A 20,467-nucleotide genomic window follows, 5' to 3' on the forward strand; every position below is an offset into this window, starting at 1 on the left:
TGAATAAGGTAGCAAATGCTACTCTGATATGGGTTTCCTTTTCTACGTGCTCGACATTGCTGTTACGTGGTTAGGCCATTCGGCCATAGCTTTTGATTGATTGACCAAGTGCGCCCTTAAGCTGTCGTAACGAGAACCTATGGATCTGTTTCTGTGGGCCAGTTGGAGCAAGTGAGCAGCAACGTTCGCGCCCCAAAATATGCAACGCGCGGTAGTTTAGCTGACGACGGCGCCACTTTCAAATACACATGCAAGATGCACCGCTTTTTCTTTCTTTCGATAAATGATGCCCCCCGTAGAGTGCTTTTCTTATTAATTCGTTACATGGTTACTCATCCTGTATGTGTTGAACACGGAAGAAGAGGTAAGCAAGCTCATATAACGAACTTGTAGGCAACATATTCCTTGAGTATGAAGCCCAGGACGTATACTAACCTCCCTGTCCCCCACTCCTTCTTGCGGTTCTCTCTCCATCTGTCCACGTCTGTAAGACGCTTATAGCCGCGGTTGCTTCGCGGCGCTAACACCGGACTAAAGCAAATATTCCTCGAGTATGAGGGGGCAATCGTAGAAGGGTCACACGTTGTGTGCACCTTTTCCATTGCTCCTCATACCCAAGCTGGAGTATGTTGCCTACTGCTCTGTATGCACTGGACGAACAGCTTAATTTTGGTTTAACCTCACATGAAGCATTGAAGTTGCTTCTTGAAGCTTTCTTAAAACATGACGTACATAACGCACTCATTCCGAACGCACAGACACATTTCCAGGCACAGAGCCAACATCACCGTTTTAATAGATAGGAAGGTGTTCACGGTAACAGTTCGCCGATCATGGTGTTACTTTGAACAACAACAGAAGCGTGAGGAAGATGAACAGTGACCTCTCTACTCGATGACATGGGGCGTCAAAGTAAAAAGCCGGGCATGTTGGTCTTGATCTTGCACGATGAACTAGCACTGGGAACAGCACAGAGAGAAGAGACGACAGGACAGGTGGTAGACTTCCAACAAAATAATTTTTTGGCAACATAATACTGTCTTTAAATACCACACTCAGACGGCTAATACGTCATCCACACACTCATCATCCTTCGCCTTCTCCCACATTTTTAGGAATTTTACTTCGTTATCAAACAAAGTGGTAGAAGCATGACTTACACACTGTTGCTCGTTTTTTTTTCTTATTTCGACTTGCCTCTATTATTTCTCTGGTACGCTGATCACAAGAACGACCTTTTATCATCGTCTCCGGGAATCTTGAAGAACTGCCACACGTGCTACAATGCACAGACAACTGACCAGACGGGGTACCCCTCAGGGTAGCAGCATGCTCCCTTAGCCTAATGTTTAAACATCGCCCCATTGGCTGGTCTGGGATCTGGCAAATGTGTGATTTACCACAGGTCAGCGGTATTTCATAGACCACATTTACCTTACATGGAACAAACTTCTTGAGATGTTTTATGTCACATTGACCGATGTTCTTGTTGACCTGGTTGTCATACCTTATTTGCATAAATTGTCCCGTAATTTAAAGACTTGCAAACAGGCATTCTGTTCCTGTGGCACTCTCTGGTCTGAAAAATTAGGGAAATTGTGCAATATGACCTGTTATAGAAAGAACATCGGTCAATGTAACATAAAACACCTCAAGAAGTTTGTTCCATGTAAGGCAAATGTGGTCTATGAAATACCGCTGACCTGTGGTAAATCATACATTGGCCAGACGGGGCGGTGTTTAGACATTAGGCTAAGGAAGCATGCTGCTACCCTGAGGGGTACCCCGTCTGGTCACTTGTCTGTGCATTGTAGCACGTGTGGCAGTTCTTCAAGGTTCCCGGAGACGATGATAAAAGGTCGTTCTTGTGATCAGCGTACCAGAGAAATAATAGAGGCAAGTCGAAATAAGAAAAAAACGAGCAACAGTCATGCTTCTACCACTTTGTTTGATAACGAAGTAAAATTGCTAAAAATGTGGGAGAAGGCGAAGGATGATGAGTGTGTGGATGACGTATTAGCCGTCTGAGTGTGGTATTTAAAGACAGTATTATTGTTGGAAGTCTAGCACCTGTCCTGTCGTCTCTTCTCTCTGTGCCGTTCCCAGTGCTAGTTCATCATGCAAGACATCGGGCGTTTCACTGCTGGAATTGCTGTACCATACTCTATTGCATACATATGAGCGATTATGTGAACTTCTTTGTTTTTCTTTGTTTTATTTTATTTATTTTTTTCTGGGAATAGCAAGCCACCGTAGCTTAAGCTAATCTTTCCTTCCTTCTCTTTTCTTTTTCTTTGCAAATAAACGTATACCCCCTCCCTTTATGTGAATTATGAAATGAAATGGCTGACATCGCGTTGCAGGCCTCTGGTTTGACAGCTTCCTTCATCGTATATCGTTTTTGCAGAGTGCTTCCAATTCAGGAAAACTCCATGTGCCTGTGTTTGCTGCAGGGATGGGCATAAATACATTTTTTGAGTATTTAAATATAAATACAAAATACTTTGTTGAACCGAGTATTTAAATATCCTTCATAAATATTTTTCAACATGAGTATTTAAATACAAAATATAAATGCAGTATTTAAATACCGTAACTACTACCATAAATACGGTGAGGAAAATGTCATCTGGAATTACAGAAATAACGATGATCATAACAACAAATCAGCAACGAACAATAGCATTTATTTGTTAGATTATCATGGCGCTTTTAATATTAGAAGTTTCTCGAAGTCTGCAAGTTTTAGGCGTCTTCTGTTCGGCCATACAATCAGATTTACAAAGGAGAACAGCTTCTCCACAGGTGCCGATGAACAAACGCTTATATTAAATTTGACGAGGATGCTTTGTACAACAAGGTAATTGGGTAGTCGCGACCGTTGTCCGCAACAACAGTGAGAAACTTGCCTCTAAAATAGTTTGTCGCATGCGCATGCTAGCGCAAACACGGCATAACTGCGCCCCAAACTCTCCCTTCTTCCCGAAAGGTCAAATGCAAGACAACTTTAAGATACAGGTCAGTATATACTGCATTTAGGACTATTTATAAAGTATTTACAAGAATAAATGCCCGAAAATTGGTTATTAAATATAATTATAAACGCATTTTTCAAGTTTGTATTTAAATAGAAAATATAAATACATGTATTTATATTTTAAATAGTATTTTACTTACAATGTATTTAAATACTGCCCGTCCCTGGTTTGCTGAAACGCATGCCTCATCCAAACGTGTTACCATGATATGATAAAATGACTGACTCGCACGCTGAAGTGCGTAGTACACGTTATCAACAACAACAGGCTGCAGAGACGAAATGACCTCCCTGGAAAACCACACTCGTCCAGACAGATTATACTTTAAAGAGGTTGTGACGAGGGACCACGTTCCAAACTGGGCCAATGGCCGCGCTATTATATCACGATATTTGGTAATGATTCACCCAAGATGATTGATCAAAATGAATGGTTTCGACACTACAAACGCATAACGCATGTAATGACATAGAATGATGCGTTGGAAATTCCGACTGCTCCGTGACGGTTCACTAAATATAGGGTGTGCCATGGCTTGTGTACCAGACGCCATCTGGATTGTGATGTCTTCTTCGTGCAGAAACTGCAACATTTGTTATTCGATCAATCATACAAAATTACGATAAAGTTAAGAATACATTGAGGATCGTGTATAGTGGAATGTGCGCGCGGGTCATGTTTTCAGTGCAACTTTCTAACATGGGGTTACCTGCAGCATCCAAGTAAGAGTGAAGAGTGGAGAGTGAAAATCACACCCCAGGTTCTGATATTATCGATCATATTAACTGTTGAATTACTGACCACAATGTTCTCTGTCATCTCCACCTGCTCGTTTTTAGCCGTGAAAGGGATTGAACGCAACTTACGGTTTTTCACCGAAGCAGAACAGCATGTTTTGCATCAGATTCATGCCAAAGGCATGACACTGACGCAGAGCTGCATATGACTCCGGAGTGAGCGCGCAAGCCCTGCATGCCTGGCCCGACGGCCAGGAACTTTTTGGCGGGTGCACATAACCGTCCCCCACAAGATGGTTGACTTGCGCCGCAACGCAGTGGCAGCCCACAGCTGCACGTACGCCCAATGATGTACGACGTACGCCCTTGTCGTCAACACAAAGATCATCGTATCCATTCACGATACTAAAAAGACTTCTTCGAAAGAGACAAAAGAGATCGAGCGTCAGATATCATGACGTAATGGTAGGTTTAGTCAAGCTGCTTTAGCAACGTGGCATCAAACACGAAGCTCAATTAAACGCCGTCAGTGCTGACAGCAGAAAATAACGACTACCCACTTTGAGGAGTGTTTCCCAAGTCGTTTTACCGGCCGTTTTTACAGTCATTCTTACAGGACTGAAATTCTTGATTTGGATTCTAACGCTAAAGTTTCTTCCTACTTTGCGGATGCTTAAAAAAGATGAAAATAAATAAATAAAAGGAACGAACGATGGACGAAGGTTCATGCAGGAAACAGCGCAGTACAGTACATTGACAGTACACTACTTACAAAAAGCGTGCTTCTATATTCAGATCCACAATAAGCGCCTCCCTCATGTACCTCCAGAGGTCATAGCCTCACCCTTAGCCACGGGATTGCTAAACGAGTAGCAGGACTTCCCTTTCGTCACATGCAAGTCAAATGCGGGATTTCCGTGTCGAAGAAAGCTCGTCTTACGAGGAAGCGAAAGAAAATGTCACTGATGTATCACATATGTACACCATGCAGCACTAAGAATCGCGCCTATAGACATTGTATATGACTACAAAAAACGCGGATGCGTAAGGTAAAGGAACCCGCCTATGTAAGAAGAGAGGGAGAAGTTGTCCCTTTCTGTGGTAAAGGCCTCCCCGCAAGCCGACCATGACCGTCAGACCGTTCTACAGAAGGAGTCCTGACCGTGAAAGCATAGATCGCGTGTCTGCCACGAGTATCATTGTTCGTGGTAAACAATGCACGAAATGGAACAGTGCGCCACGCGATCGTAAACGGCCAGATATGTCTTTATGCTCCAAATGCGCCGGGAAACAATACGAATGAGGCCAGGGAACATCGACAATGTCCATCGCTTGAAGACGCCGAGAGGAACAGTAGCAATGCTGATCAGTTTGCTTATCATTGACGTCGGGTCTCGCGTTCGTTACGTGCTACGATGAGATTGATCAGTTGATCGATTGTTGCGGTTTTGTGTTACGTTCTCCGGTGACGCCTTGAGGATCGCTTGAATGAATAGCGGGAGTGTTGCGTGGGTTTCGCCGCGCTATGGATGGCGCGTGCCGTTACGCAACGTGAGGAGTATAGTGAGCATGAGAGCGTGCAAGTTAGTGCGGGTCAATGGCCAATGCGTTTCACCGAGTACGGTTTTGTACCTGCCGGAGTTAGCCCATTAGCTGTACACAGCATTGGGCTGCCCCAAGCCGCACAACATGTTGGCCCAATATTGGACTAATAATGGCAACACTGGCCCAGTATTGGTCCAATCTTGGTCCAATATTGGACTGATATTGGCGATATTGGCAATACTGGCCCAGTATTGATCCAATCTTGGTCGAATATTGGACTAATATTGGCAGTACTGGCCCAGTATTGGTCCAATATTGGGCCAAGATGTTGTGCTGCTTGGGGCATAACATGCACCCTATGAGAAAGAAATGATACGATATTATAGTTTACTGGTTCCTATATGAACAGCCACAAGAGAGCTTTTATGGGAATTGCCAAGCAACTGTCCCGTTGTCTAGGCGTGTTCCGGCAAAATGTTCAGTCCCGACAAAGGCACTAGGAATTTGGTTGGCCGAGGCGTGTTATTACCGAGAGGAGTGCTTGCCGGTGGGGGGTGGGGGGTGGGGGGCCATTACACGCCCTGGGCCAACTTCAGAAGAGTCAGTCGTCCAAGAGAGAAAAAAAGAAAGGAACTGAAACAGGGGAAACATCGAGACAGCGCAGCCGGTGTCGAACTTCTGGGCTGGGTCACCTCACCTTCCAGCCTCGACGTGGAAGACGGGAACATCGTGAAGACAGTCACGCGCACGGACTTTGACGAGGTTTATTTGAGAGATCGATTCTAATCATTCAGCGCCGAGACTGGTGATCACAGTCTATCTTGGATCGTAAAAAAAGAAGTTATAACGTTCCAGTGTCCATCTCGTTAAACACATCCCCTTTCATCCTCCTAGAACAGCTATGCTGCGAGGCAGAATAGTCTGCAAAATATGCTGTGCACCCTCAGTTCGCAGATGCTACGTGACCCTTCCAAACGATACGAGATGCTAGCTTTGTAATTAGGTTAATGCTAAGATAGAAGATGCTATAGGTTGCATCGCGTGATTACAGTTGCTGTACGACACGAACTGCACGCGTGACTCAGTTGTTAGCGTGCTGGCCGTGTCACGTCGAGACTGGGAGGTACCCGGGTTCGAATCCCGGTGCCGGCTGTGCTGTCTGGCGTTTTCCTGGGTTTTCCTCAGACGCTTTCAGACATATGTCGGCACGGTTCCCTTAGAAGTCGGCCCAGGACGCACATTCCCCTAGGGCGTCAGTCGTGACGCTGCCCACCTCTGTGAGGCCGACAACGGCAAGCCCTTTCACCTGCACCACAACCACCACGATTTTTCATCATCCACGTAGTTGTTGTGCTTCTTCTTCGGTATCGCAACGACGATAACATTCGTTGTACATTCGAACTAGTACATTTCTGTCCGTTTCTCTTTCCGCTGCCATCAAAACAGTGCAAGCATTAAATGTGGACTCTGACTGCTACGAGAAGTCGAACGAGAAAGCAGAGCCATTTTACACGCATGCGATCTCTCTTAGCTCCAGGCGATATATTCCAGAATGCCGAACTTGTGGCCGCAACAATCAAGGGTAATGCAAAAATCACGGTCTGTATATGGCAGACATTCCCTGCTCAGGAATGTCCCCATTGCTCACTTTTCTCGAAGCAAACAAATGCAAGCCCAAGTGAGTATAACGTTCTCCGTGAGAAACCCACTCGACCGCGTATATACGTTTCACCACTATTGTGTGCAAAAGTGTGCTGGTGCAGCTATCGAATCTTACCCAGTTACCTAAAGAACGTAAACTTCACAACACTAAGGTAAGTTTTCACGGTGCTTAAGCAGCATTGCTTGAATGATGTGAAGCAGAATGCTCAGCTCCCGTTCAGGATGTCTTTTCGCCAGTCGTTAGACACCACGCCTGTTGAAAGGTACAGATTTCGTTTGTTGCAGTCGAAAACGACACATCACGCCACCCATTGTTAACCCACGTGATGGTCGATCGTATCGCTCTAGATAGATTCCTGGGAGAGACGAACACTTGTACTTTGCCTCTTTCTTTCCACTGGAGCTTCAAATTTAGGCAACCGTTACGCTTAACTTTCACAGTATTCACGTCGCAGTCCCCATTTTTTTCTTTATCACATCATCATCACCATCACCTGTGCTACGAACTTCAAACCAAAGCAGCGTCAATCGTTGAGGACACACAAGTATTTTACTGAAAGGACTCGCCGATTTCCAACGTTTCCCCCCACGATTCTCATGTTCCTATCACCACAAGGGGCGTAACCAAAGCATCATGATCCAGTCCCGAAGCCACGATTAATGGTGCGCTCAAAATAATCGGATGTATTATGAAGCTCCCCGTGAGACATTTTAGCTTCGCTCGTGTTCACCACTCAGGAACATGACTGGACTTCGAATAAAACTGTTCCAAAGATAATGAGCATAAGTGACCATATATCTTCTTTCCTCATATATTCGCGCATCAATTGCCGCTAACCGTTTGACCTGGAGCGATGTATATGTACATTTTTAGCAGCCCCTTTTAGTCCAGGAACATACAAGATCGTTCCTATCGTCTTCGAACAGCGCCTGGCAAAACAGTTTCATATTTTTTTCCCCCAGTTAAGTTTTTACGACGTCGTGCTCGCTTTATAACTATTTCACAGTACAACAGCCACTCGCGCGCGATCGTGCGATAAGTATAGTTGTTGGGTACGAAGCAGCTTTTGTAAGGTGTTTAGGTATGTCGCGAACACAATGGTGGGTTATGTAATGTACCCTGTGGTATAATCTACCGCAATTTCCCATATATTCATGCTCCCTCGCGCACATCGAGTTCGAGGGGAGCATAAATAAATTATATAGTAAGCATTATGTAGTTCATTTATAGTAAAGATATACGTTTAATGACTCGGTGAGCTAATAACAGTGCAGAACGTCTGAAATTTTTGTAGTCTTTTGAGGAAGTGCGGCTCGCGAACAGGAGCAACGTGGAAGATCCACATCGGTATATATTCGTAGGTTTCCCAAATGTGAGCAATGAACAGTGCGAATCGTTTGTTTCTCAAGAATATTTTGCATATGATGTAGCAAATGTGCTTGAGCCGGAACTTGACTTTGGTTGACGGCAGTAGTGGTGGTGGTGGTGGTGGTGGTTCGTCTACTGACTTGCCGTAGTTGGTATAGCCCGGTAGGTTGACGTGCTGGCGGGGTATGTCATGGAAATACGAAACTCTGTCTATACTCTTGTAGCTCGGGAGGCCGATACAAAGTGGGTCGACTTTTTAGGGTATACCCTGTTGACATCTGCCTGAAAGTGTCTCATAAAAACCCTGGGGAAAACTGCGGTCAGCACAGCAGACCGCGCGATTCCGTCCCAGCACTCTCCTGCGGTCACTCCAGAATAGCGGAGCAACGTGAGATTACGCACAGCGCCAGTTCGAAACGGCGTTCTTCGGGCCACAGTATAACAGTTACAGTGAAAGGAAAGAGGAACCAGGGGTCATACATGGGAGCAAGGAAATTCTGAGTCAAGAACACCACTGGCACCAAAATACGACGACAACAAAAGCTGTTTGTCATCAGGTGTCGCTGGGTGTTCGTCACTTCTCGCATCGCATTCAGCGCCGTATGATCACCCCTTTGTGCTTAGTCAAATTGAAATATGAATGGAAGAACGCGCATTCTAAAGCTCATTTCCCGGTGGACATTATACAGAGTGGTGCAGTTGTGGCTGCACGTTATATCCATAGAGTCCAGAAAGTGCGCCTCCATGGGCATGGCGGGAGATGGCTGAGAACAGCCGCAAAGACAGCGGAAGTGGGTCGTTGCCTGTCGGAGGGACCGGTTGCGTCGGTACATCGATTGAACTCATTTCCAAGGTCACATACAGAAGGATGAATAGCTCCGGCAAAAAAGGATCAAAGTTGGGCGCAAACAAAAGACGCCTCACAGGTGTGTCTCATCGACGCCTCCAATGCGAGTCCAAGACTCAGAAGTACATCGAATTGACGCACGATGTCCCATGACACGGTAACGTTAAGATGGGGCAGATTTCCCGATATGTTATCATAAGTTTGCTCGTAATGGCATTCCACGTGACAGTAGTCCTGATAGTAAAGATATAATGATGAGCCTCAAAGTGAGCACCGATGTCCTACATTGTCGAGAGAAGTTAGCAGTGGAGAACAGCGTTGGTGGGCTGGATTTCGACCATGGATCAAGTAATTTCACCACAGTGAGAAGGCGAGAGTATAGCCGATTCAAAAGTACTAAGCGTGCTCCTGAAAGGTTGCTAGTTCGCGCAAAGGAGAAGGATGCGTTCCAGATTTTCCAAGTAACCACAGTGACAGCATCCTGGAGCTCATTCTGGAGAGGCGCACTTGTCCAAGCCACGAGTTTCGCAAGCAGCAGTGCCACCGAGCTAAGTGCATGTGATGAATTAATGCAGACATACTTCGTGGCAACCGAACATGACCATCATCAACATAAAGATAGAATAGGGACCAAGAATGAGCGTGTTGCGCTTCCAAGGGCAAAAAAAAAAAAAAAGAAAAAAAAAACGTGGAAGAGACATCAAGAAGTATTCCGCTCAAACGTCACTGCGCCGCTTGTTATCCGAGTGTCACATATCATGAATCCACAAGTTCAAGTTGCGTAGCGTCATCCATCTTAACGACTTCTGTGTACGTGTCGAAGTACACTCGATCAAACAGAAAACAAAAACACAGGCATTCACCGAAACGCGTTTGTGTGCAGGTATCGATTCGCGGAACGCGCCGAGACAACACTCACAGGTCGCTGACACGAAACGTGTGTGAGATACAGCGAACAACTCCATCAAACCCCGTCGTTCGGAAAACGCGCATCGACGGTGACGATGCGATTCCACTGGCACAGGCGTCGCTTGAACCGAGAAGCCAGAGTGGTCCACTGAGATTTTGATCATGTCGGACCGGTCCTCGAGGCCTCGGGCAAAGATTCGCAGGCACCCGCTAACAAGCTCCTGGTCTCACGCGCGCCAAAGGCCATGGGCCTTCACAACGAGACTGTCTTCGGTGGGCGGAATCGTGTCGTCTCGCCTAACTCGTCAGATATGAAACAGTAAGGTGGTTCAGTCGTGGGAGCGTAGCAACCTTTCTACGAGGGGCATATATGTTCGCCTAATTGGTAGACCTGTCGATATCTAGGTCACTGATGAAACTGAAACGCGTAGTATGTATAAGCAGCTGAAGCGGATAATTACGTATGATGTTGGGGTTCATTCCAGCTTAGAAGAAAAAGCGACAAAGAAATCGAAATAGAAGCACTGAGGAAAATGTCAGCGAAAATGACGACAAGGCACGTATAAAATGACATTTCGCAGCATTAATCGTAGTGTGGGACTTCGTTAAGACGGCTTATTCACACTCACCATTTCTTTACTGTCAGCTCCAACCGTCAAATCGTCAACAACAAATAAGTTGGAGTTGGAGTTGGACGGACTAAACAAATAAGTAATGATGATGTAGTGGGATGTTTCGCCGCTGAGGCGGCACCCTATCCCATTGCTTGAGGGGGAGAAGATGGTGAATTATAATGAATGTTGAGAGTTCATCAGCAAACGTCAACAGCAGACATATTCCTACGTAAATTCGCAAGTTAACTTACTAATTCCTGAGGTGAAGCACTTCGTCCCATCGTCATGCATGTAACTGTTGTTGTTGTCAAATCTCTGAGGAAAGAAAACAAGAAAATGAAAAAAAATATCAATAAGAAGCTGTAAGAGAGAAATGATGCCCTCCCTCCCTCCTAGCAACTTCTTTAGCATTATCTCCTCACCCTGTAGGCAGGCGGCGTGTTCCGAATGCTCCGATATCCTTTCTTCAAGATATCGAGGCGGATCAATGTATTTCAGTGACTCTTTGGGTTTTCTCTTCCTCAAGGCCCATTTCACTCTACCGTTTTTGTCGTCCGTGTTTTCCACGGATGCAAATCGAACGCATTGGAATGCCGAGCTCGATTGCCTCCCGGTTCTATTTCTGAAGCACGAGGACGAGAAACACGGTAGTGTGAAACGGGCCCTAAGTGACTTTTTCTCGGTCTTCTGCCAGTCGACCAGTCTGTGTTAAGATCGAGTCACGTTACATCTTTCTACACTTATTTTTTTTTAACCTTATTACTTTTCATTAGCATGCAGAGGGGCTATATAGGTTCTATGGACCAGTCGACGGCTATATTTAGCTACCATCTCTATATTTTTCTTTATTTGCTTCCGTCCCAAACCATTACTTTTTTTCTTTCTTAATCCAAAGCGCCGCTACTCCAACCCGAAAAACAAAAGAGAAATTGGGTGTAGACGAACCTAGATCGACAAATAGGGTATCTCTAGAGAAGTCACTGCACCACACGCAGTCACGCAACCAGGCAAGACATGTACTTTCAACGTGCTACATTAGATATCGCGTTCTCGCTTTCTTAACGTTTCTACACAGGCACAAAGTATATAGACCGCATCCGCACCCAGTCGTGTGCTCGCTTACGCAGTTGATGCGGTTTGCGGCTGTACGCATCCATCCTCCTACGTCAAACGTTTCAAGGAGATGTTAAAGTGTATCTTTTTATTATTATTCTTTCTGAAGTTTTTGTTTGTGCGTATGTGTGCTGGTTCACACAGCGCATCCATCGATCTTTCGAGGTTCTACTTATTTTTTCAAGGGCCTTTAGCCTATATTCCTAGACCTTCTATATAGGCGTAGTATACAGTCATCAGAAAAGAGATAAAAGAAGGCGCTGCTGCCACTCTACCGATTTTTTGCTCCATCTTGCGCTGTTTCGGGGTCCGGTTTTCTTTCTCTGCCTTTACCTGTCGACAGACGCTTTGACCCAGTTCCTTCTCATTGCTGTCGCTCGTTGAATAAAGAGCCGCGTAAAACATTGACGCTTGTTTAATTTTCTCCGGGAACCTGAATGACACGATATCTGCTATAGTGTAGGAAAAAATCGTCTGGAAATGCCCTTTTTTTTTCTTGTATGGTCGATCAGTTTTGATTGCTGCAAAAAAACAAGTCTTTTCTGTGGTGCTCGCTGAAATAGCTTACCGCTGCGAGTGCGGCATTAAATATAAAGCTCAGCATCCACGTTAGTGGAAGGACATCATTCTGTGAGAATGTATATAGGAAGCGAAGCGGTAAAGACGAGAGCCGACAAGCATTTCGAACCGAGACTGTTCTTCTTCGGTGCCCAGAAGAATAACAGTCTCTGTTGGAAATATCGCGGCGTTTGGTGCGACAACGTAGAAGCACTGCAATAAAATACTGCGGCAAAGGCCTTGCACGCTGTTTTCTCAGTTATTCCTATAGCAATTATGTCTCGTTCAGTTGCCGACAGTGCCATGGTTTGGACGAAATTGTGCGCTAGATGAGTTTTTGCAAGGTTCAGGTTGCTTATTATATTACTGTAGGCCTACGGTGAACGGTAGTTCTATCGCTAGGGTTCTATAAACCATTGAAGATTATAACAGTGAAGTGACTCGCGCCAATAACAGTGAAGTGAAAGCGACCCATAACAGTGACCCACAGCGACCAAGACAGTTAAACTCCACAGTTTTACTCTGTAAGAACGCTGCCCTTTAAACCCTTCTGGACCTCCAGGATTTCTGGACTCGTGCTCCATGTGTGCTGTTTGAGCAGTTACTTTATATCACACTGCCGAAGGTAGACTTCCGTGAAATTCTTTTTTCACAACGAAACTTTCCTCTTCTCTTTTTTTTTCTTTTCGTAGAAACGATGACCATGCAAAACGAGTGAATTTGATGTATTTGAATGAAGGGTTTCTTTTCTTTTTATTCAGGGGTATGTAACTTGGTTCGAAGCATAATGTAAAACCTCCCGAGACTAGGAACACGAAGGGGGCAGACACCTTCGTGTTCCCTAGTCTCTGGGTTTTACATTATGCATCAACTTCACCAACTGTCTTGCTTCTTAGCCATCTTTTTATTGGATCGGGGGTTTCCTTGGCGCCAAATATTGTAATATTGAAACATAGTATCCCATCCTCATATTGATTAGAGAAGACGAAATGGAGATGGAAGGAATGCAAAATTCCCGGACAGGATTCCCTCTATGGGACCTTCCTTACCCGGAATGCTACAGGAAAACCAGATTCTTCGTTAAAATATACACATACACTTACAGCGCCGAATTCTTCGACCAACCACGTGAGTGCCGTCTCACACTGAACCAAATCGTCTACAAAAAATTCTCGCATTGACGTACATTTCCATTTTTCGAAGATAACCATCCCAGAAAGACATGTCTTTAACCTTCGAAGCAGTGACAGCTTCCCATCAGACTTCGAAAAGGCAAACATCAGAGCACACTTAACCACCAAAGGCGAAAACCGGAATAGACCTGACGTCTCCCATTCTGCACAACTGACACACGAGCCGCCTCACTCAACGCAATGCTCTGTGTCAGGAGTGAGAAACCGTGAAGCCAAGGGAGAGGGTGCACAGAGAGAGACGGTGTAACGATAGTAGCGCCGCCGCAAAGGGCGAACTAAGTAACTGAACCACATCCTCAGGGCGACTCAAAATGCTCGACGGCTGTCTTCGCGGCAGTCCCGTTCCAGTCTAACGGGACAGCACACTTCAGACACAATCCATCCTCACTTTGCTAGTTTTAAGTGACCTACATTTTACTGTTTTATGTTGTGCGACGGCAACCGATAGTCTGGTGTTGCCTCTCTGAATGCGATGCAGTGCTGGTCTTGGAGTATAGGGAGGTCCTTCAGCATCTGCATCTGTCTTGTGCTTCAGTTTCTCCGCTCGCCGTGAAAATTGTGAGTGGAACCAGACAAGTGCAGGAGCGTTCCAGTGAAGGGTACGGAACAGTGTTGGAACATGTGGGATGGCAGACGATTTGGATACACGTCGGGGGACCGTACTGCGGTTGAGAAGGTGAGTTCCGGAGATGCGCGCTCTTGGAATAAATGGGATGTGAAGAGCACGCACGCACGCGCGCGCGCGCGCGCGCGTGGTCGCAACATTGTACTGGTTGTACCTTGGTTCGCGGAATTGTGCGCACTTAGAAGTTGGTGCTTTCTTTCTTCGTGCAATGTGTCGCGTCCTCTTTTCTATTTGTTGACTAACGTAAAAGATGCATCGTGCGAAGCTAACGTCGAGGGTGTTCTCTTATTTCTAGACAGAGGCCCCAGTATAACTGCTCAGTTTCAAAACTCCACTGAATTCATATGTTTTGCACTAAACAATAGGAGCACTTTTCTGCTGCAGAATTTCGAACGATCTGTAAGCCCCTAAGACAACACGGATCAATGATGTTCTAATGGAGAAACGCGAAAGTAGTTAGCGAAAGCAACTCGACGTCCGTTCGTTCGTTCGTCAGTCATCGCAACTCGTTCGTCCAACAGGATGTCGTTAGCAACTGTATTCATCGATACGTCTTCACTAAAGTTTTAGATATTCCCATTGTTGTTGCGAGTACCATGAAATTCTTGTGCCGAGCACTCTTAGCTCTGTGAAGGTTGCATTATGCATTTGCAGTACGTTGACCACTTTCCGCTGCAGCGGTAAAGCATATTTGCCCACACGCGTGTAGTACGATGGTACAAAGTGCCAGGAAAAACATTGAACTGGAAGTGCATCACAAAGAGAAAGAATGTGACGAGTACGTTCTTTATTTTATTTTTTTCTTCGTGGACCTTGACAGGTCCGACAGTTAGAAGAAGAAGAAAAAAGTAAAGGCAAACAGAGCTTTCAGATTGTGGGCGTATCATGAAAGTAAGAAAAACATTTGTATACAAATAAGACCCGCACATTTCCAGAGAGGAAAAACAAAACGAAAGACATTATAATAAGGGAGGCAGTACAGACCTTGGGACCAGCTCTGTCAGAAGCGGATTCCTTTGCATACGACTTGGGGGAGGATACCATGACCCAAACGAAGAACGCATTAGCCAAACAGTTCACTCGCCCACTCGGAAAAAAAAGCGAGACAACCCTTTTCCATAATTACGTTTTCTTTCATCGCCCAACACGCGTACCCACCCTTCTTACACGGGACGAAAACTAAACAGAGTGAGCCTTCTAGTCCGACCAACCAGGAAATCACCTTGCATTTCCTGATCATTTTGCACCACCCCTGGATAATGGCAGGAGTGTAGAAACCGAGAGTTGTCTTGAATTTTCGTAATTAAATGACATCGTACGAATTGCGTTCAATGTCGAAGAAAAAAGCGTAAATCAGCCAGACATAGGCGCAAATAAACGTAGCATCTCCGTGTTCGCAATAGTTCAACCATCGCCAATGCTGGACCAATCCTATCTAAAGAAGGCAGCAACCTGATAGAGTAATACGAACACGGCGAGCAACTTCCAATGAGACACGATAGCGGCACCGTAAAGCAAACGAAACCGGGTTTTCAGAGGTCAGACGGTGGAACATCGTCTTCTTCCAATGCAGCATCACCTCTTTTATCCCCGCGTCAACCCATTGCCCTCAATTCGACCTTGCCTAATATCGACGCCTCGTGCCGAATATCATAAAAACAATAAGATAAATAAACATAAGTGAACCTATCGAAATGCCATCGACCTTTCCTGCCTCTCTAATGATAACTATCAACGATTCTGCGAAGTCCGCCCGCAGGAGCTCCATCATGTACGGAGGAGCCGCTGGGAATGATCAAAGATTCGCGGAAGGAGATTTTTTATGCTGGTCGGCGTTTCTTTTCGTGAAGTGATATGTAAGCGCTCGACAAGTTTGGAACCGAGTATATATATGTGAGCCACGCCTATCTTGTTGGCGCACGCGTCAAAGCGGAAGGCTCGCACGATGCCGTCGGAAATAAATGACTCCTTCTGGGGAAAAATCGCCATCGACGTCAACGCTGAAATGAACTGTTTCGTTTTGGTCTTCCAGATAGCGATGACGAAACGCGCTCGTGTCATCACACTCGCTGGAAAACATTCCAATATATCTAACGCATCACCTTCGTCGGGACATCTTCTTGAGGGGCCAGCATGAAGGACGAACCTGCCAAACGAAATTCCTGCCAACCGTTTTTTTTTTTTTTGTACTTGGCATACATAAGAGACATGGTTCGCTAACAATAGACGACTGCATCTATTACTGCCATTTCCAGAAGCCAGGGCCAAAAAAAGAGAGCCACACGTAATGATAATAACTCGTTGCCAGTCGTATTTCGAAGCAAAGAATGGCTTCGGAGACAACATTGAACTTGACATTGATAGCTTCGGCTTGTGAAGTATAGGCGTAGTACGAGACATATCTTCGGGATGCTTCATCAGACAAGTGCTGTGCACGTGCCAATAACGTCTAGCTCGACGATCGCAAGGTCAGACACCGTTGGAAGGGCAATGCCGCGCGCCCTGAGTGGCTGATGCTCTTGAATTGCACGCTGGTCCACATCAGACTTTTATTTTATCTTCCAATCTAGCCTAGGAAAGCGTAGTCAAAACTCAGAAACAAAACTAAAAGGAAGTACCTCAAAGTATTCAAAGCACGGTCCATCTCGTCACGACCCGTTTCGTTCCTTCCCGTGTTTCTTTTTGGAACCCTTCTGAGAGATAAACTGTTGTCCACCGTCCTCCTAGATACGAAACAGTTTTTCAAAGGTGGTTAACGATTGCACGATTCAAAGGGCCGCCTTTTAGATCCGGAACCAGCTGTAACATAAACTTTGCACGATGACCTGACTGCGCGCATTCGCTTACGTGCGTGATTCTATTCGAGCATGTTTGCGCCACAGAGACTAGGTAATCTGTTACAATTTCGAGTCGGACAATCAGCTCCAAACTTCAAGGTGCATGTACTCGAAAAGTGTTGCGTCTAAGTATTGGTTCGCTGCAACGAACCAATGGAAAAGGAAGGGTGTGGGTTAGTACTGCTGGAGACGTACAACACACTGTGTTAAAATGTATCATATTTTATATAGGTTACATCGGTAGCGATTTATTTATTTCGAGGAAGACCGCTGACAGGTGCCCACAGAAAAACAAAATAGAACAGCTTATTCGCTAAGTGGAAATGGCATTTGATGCACGAAACCGGTTCGTCACAACCATAAATTATGTCCGTACAATTTTCAGCGACCTGAATATAAGCTCTACATTGAAATTTCGCCTCTTGCTTTTTCAGATGACCGTCGTCTAATTTTTTTTCTCTTTAGAGCGTCAACTATTAAGGGCAGACCACCCGAGATCTCGTGGTCGTTCGCAGAAAACACACGGGTGTACATGACCCGTCATGCGAAAAGATGACATGCGAAGATATCGTCGTCGTCGTCTGCGCCAGTAGCAGATAGGCCGCCACAGACGACGACGACGACGACGTGCCAGCCAGTCCGTTCTGTAGTTCTACCGACATCATCGTAGTAGTCCTAGTCTGGTGAGCTCACCGTAGTCTTAGCGTGAGGTCACGAGCATCTGCCGTCCTCGGTAGCTCAGTCTGTAACGTGCTGGCTTGCTGAGCTCAAGATCGCAGGTTCGATCCCAGCCGAGGGCGGTAGCAACGTGAGGGAGGTAAACACTGCTTCCAGCACCGTGTGTCGGAGATTTCCGGCGCACGTCAAGAAGAACCCCAGGTGGTCCAAATTATCCGCAGTCCTACCCTGCGGCACGCGCAACATGTCACCACACTGGGCAGACAAACCCCTTACGTGTAACGTCACAGTACCATCCATCCATCCACGAACATCTGCCCGCTGGGACATTCCATCACCGCCGGTCAGGTCTCCTGATGAGAGGAAGACCATCTCCTCTACAGTTATACTCAGTGTGTGACTGATCGCATCCTGTAATCGCCATTGCATGATAACAACCATCAAACATTGATTCACACACAGCTGGCGCTGAAAATCGCGAATTTTTTTTGTCACTTTCCCAGTACAATGCAGAAATAGTATTCTCTTTTCATTTGAGATAGGGGAGCTCTGAATCTGAACGCCTGAGAGCCATCCACGTATTTTTCTCTCCGTATGAGTAAACAAAGAAAACGGGAGAGAAAAATAACAAGTGCATTTATATAAGCCAATAGAGGTGCACCAATAGCGACCACGAAACCCCATAAAAGACACAGAGCCAATCTATGCCCCCTGAAACTGGAATTCGTCACAGCACAAGCACAGCACCGCTAGCGTGCCACACAAATAGAAGCTGGAAGCAGTGGCAGCATTGCTCAAGTTTGGAGAGTTCAAGAACTTCCTGGAAACTAACAGGCGCACTTGACAGTTCAGAGCAACCGATAAGTATGTCGCGTATTGATGCCAAACAGATAGGAAATTGATTTGTATGGGATTTCCTGCTTGTACCACAGTAAATTTCGAGTCAATACATGAAAAAAGAAAAAAAAATCGTGATGTGCACATTGTACAGCGCGCACTTCACTACAAAACAAAAAAGAAAAACAAATGCTTCATCCACTCTTCCTGATCGAGACAGAAATGAGGAAAATCGGCCCATCCTTGGCGTGCACTTCCGATGCCATGAAGACGAACCGGCCATGTTGATAACGTTTCCTCTCCCTTCGTAACAGAAATCGTCGTCTAGGTTGGTTTCGGGTCGATAAACTCAAAGTTCACTGCGGAGCGACTGTGCACTCGCGACGTTTTTCGCTCGTTAGAATTCATGCACGGAATATGTGCATAAGCAGACGCACCTGAAAGAACGATCCCACTTGTTTTCACAGAAGGAAAAACGCAGGCAAATATATTTTTATCTCACGGACTTGATACAACTGCAATCGACGAAGAAGAGCACATCCTCTTAAGGATGATATTGAGAATATCATTCCCGTTGACATGACGTGCATTGATCGTATGAGGTCGCATGTATCCGGGAGAGCGTACGGCCCCCGATACTTAACTTAAAATACGTATCCACAGAAGTGAGCGCACATGAACTTCAAATGTCTATTCTGAAAAAGGGGGGAACTGTCGTCGTTAGTACTATCACGAACAATTCGCTAGCGTCAACTTGTTAATCACTTAATACATATTTATTAGAAATCTGATAACCGTGCTGTCCTGTTACCCTTCGCGCAGTAGTTGTCTAATTAAACAAAATTAAAACATAATCAGAGTCTTAGGGAGTTTCCTCACTATGCTTCTTTTTTTTTTTTTAAATAAAGAAGGCGCGAGACCTGCTGACTATGTTACTGATTTCTACACTGTTCCTTCTCTTCCACGTCGCCTATAAACTACCTCTTCATACTGGATGGCTTATAGCATAAAGAAGCGATCCAACGTGAACGTAGTTGAACCCCCTTCAGGATGGCGATGAAAGATCGTCCAGAATGGCATCTTTCGTTTCGTTTTCAGACTCGTTTCTTTCAGTCACAACCAGTCATGCAACATTGCGGTGATTGACTGAATGCTGGTTGTCGCTATAGACAAGCAATGAACTTGTCTTTCTCGGAGAATGTTTTCTTTCTTGCTTCGTGCATAAGAACATATTGACAATGTGTCTGTACGAATGTTTTCTTTTTCAATTCTGCGCGAAGCAACTGTGGCTATGAGCTGGACAAATGGAGAGAGGATAGCAGGAAGGAATGGGCGACAGGGGGGAATAGTATGTGTCCTGTGCCGACTTCAGGGGGAACTGTGCCGACATTCAACATATAATCATCTGTATGTGTCGGACTCACCGATGTATAGACTCACCGTGCACCAACTCATGAGAACAGACACCAAATTGTTCCCACCAAGTGGACCTTGAATTCCTCCGTCGTTATAGTTGGACTTCGAAACTATCTGTAGTAACGACTTACGAGACGCATTGTGCTACAAAGCCCCATATCATGCAACAAGTGAAGCGTAGTTATAGTTAGTGCACATTGTATTGACGTGCGAGTCATTTTCATGCTCCTTTTCCTCTGAAACTTTGGGACGAAAAATGAAGAGGGAAAGCCTCATCACAGAGGATGTCAATGATCAATAACAATGATTATTCTGTGACTTACGGTCGCTTATAGGAACGAGCCATTTAATTACAATTTAATTAATTTCTTGTCAAACTCTACGAGAAAGCGGCCGGCACCGACATGTCACTGAAATGTCGACATACTTTTCGCTCGAACAAAGCGTGTGCTCCTGTCAACACTGAAAGTGAACAAAACAAATTATAGC

General features: G+C 45.4%; 1 protein-coding gene and 1 long non-coding RNA gene across 3 annotated transcripts in view; one reads left to right on the forward strand and one right to left on the reverse strand.

Moving 5' to 3' along the window:
- The window catches only part of LOC135386002 (uncharacterized), a 101,136-nt gene that overhangs the window by 9,151 nt on the left and 71,518 nt on the right, over positions 1–20,467 (reverse strand). The window contains exon 3 of one of the 2 annotated variants that reach the window (XR_010420552.1): positions 10,973–11,036. The exons of the other annotated variant lie outside the window; for it this stretch is intronic. This is a non-coding gene — a long non-coding RNA (uncharacterized LOC135386002). Of the gene's footprint in view, positions 1–10,972; positions 11,037–20,467 lie in introns of those variants that run through there. 2 annotated transcript variants of the gene reach the window in all.
- The window catches only part of LOC135385994 (serine proteinase stubble-like), a 62,346-nt gene continuing 55,770 nt past the window's right edge, over positions 13,892–20,467 (forward strand). Inside the window, exon 1 of the mRNA XM_064615678.1 lies at positions 13,892–14,261. Within this exon, the coding sequence (XP_064471748.1) occupies positions 14,205–14,261 (57 nt within the window). The 5' untranslated portion in view covers positions 13,892–14,204. The remainder of the gene's footprint in view (positions 14,262–20,467) is intronic.

Source organism: Ornithodoros turicata, chromosome 2, assembly GCF_037126465.1.
Source record: "Ornithodoros turicata isolate Travis chromosome 2, ASM3712646v1, whole genome shotgun sequence".
NCBI classification, from domain to species: domain Eukaryota; kingdom Metazoa; phylum Arthropoda; class Arachnida; order Ixodida; family Argasidae; genus Ornithodoros; species Ornithodoros turicata.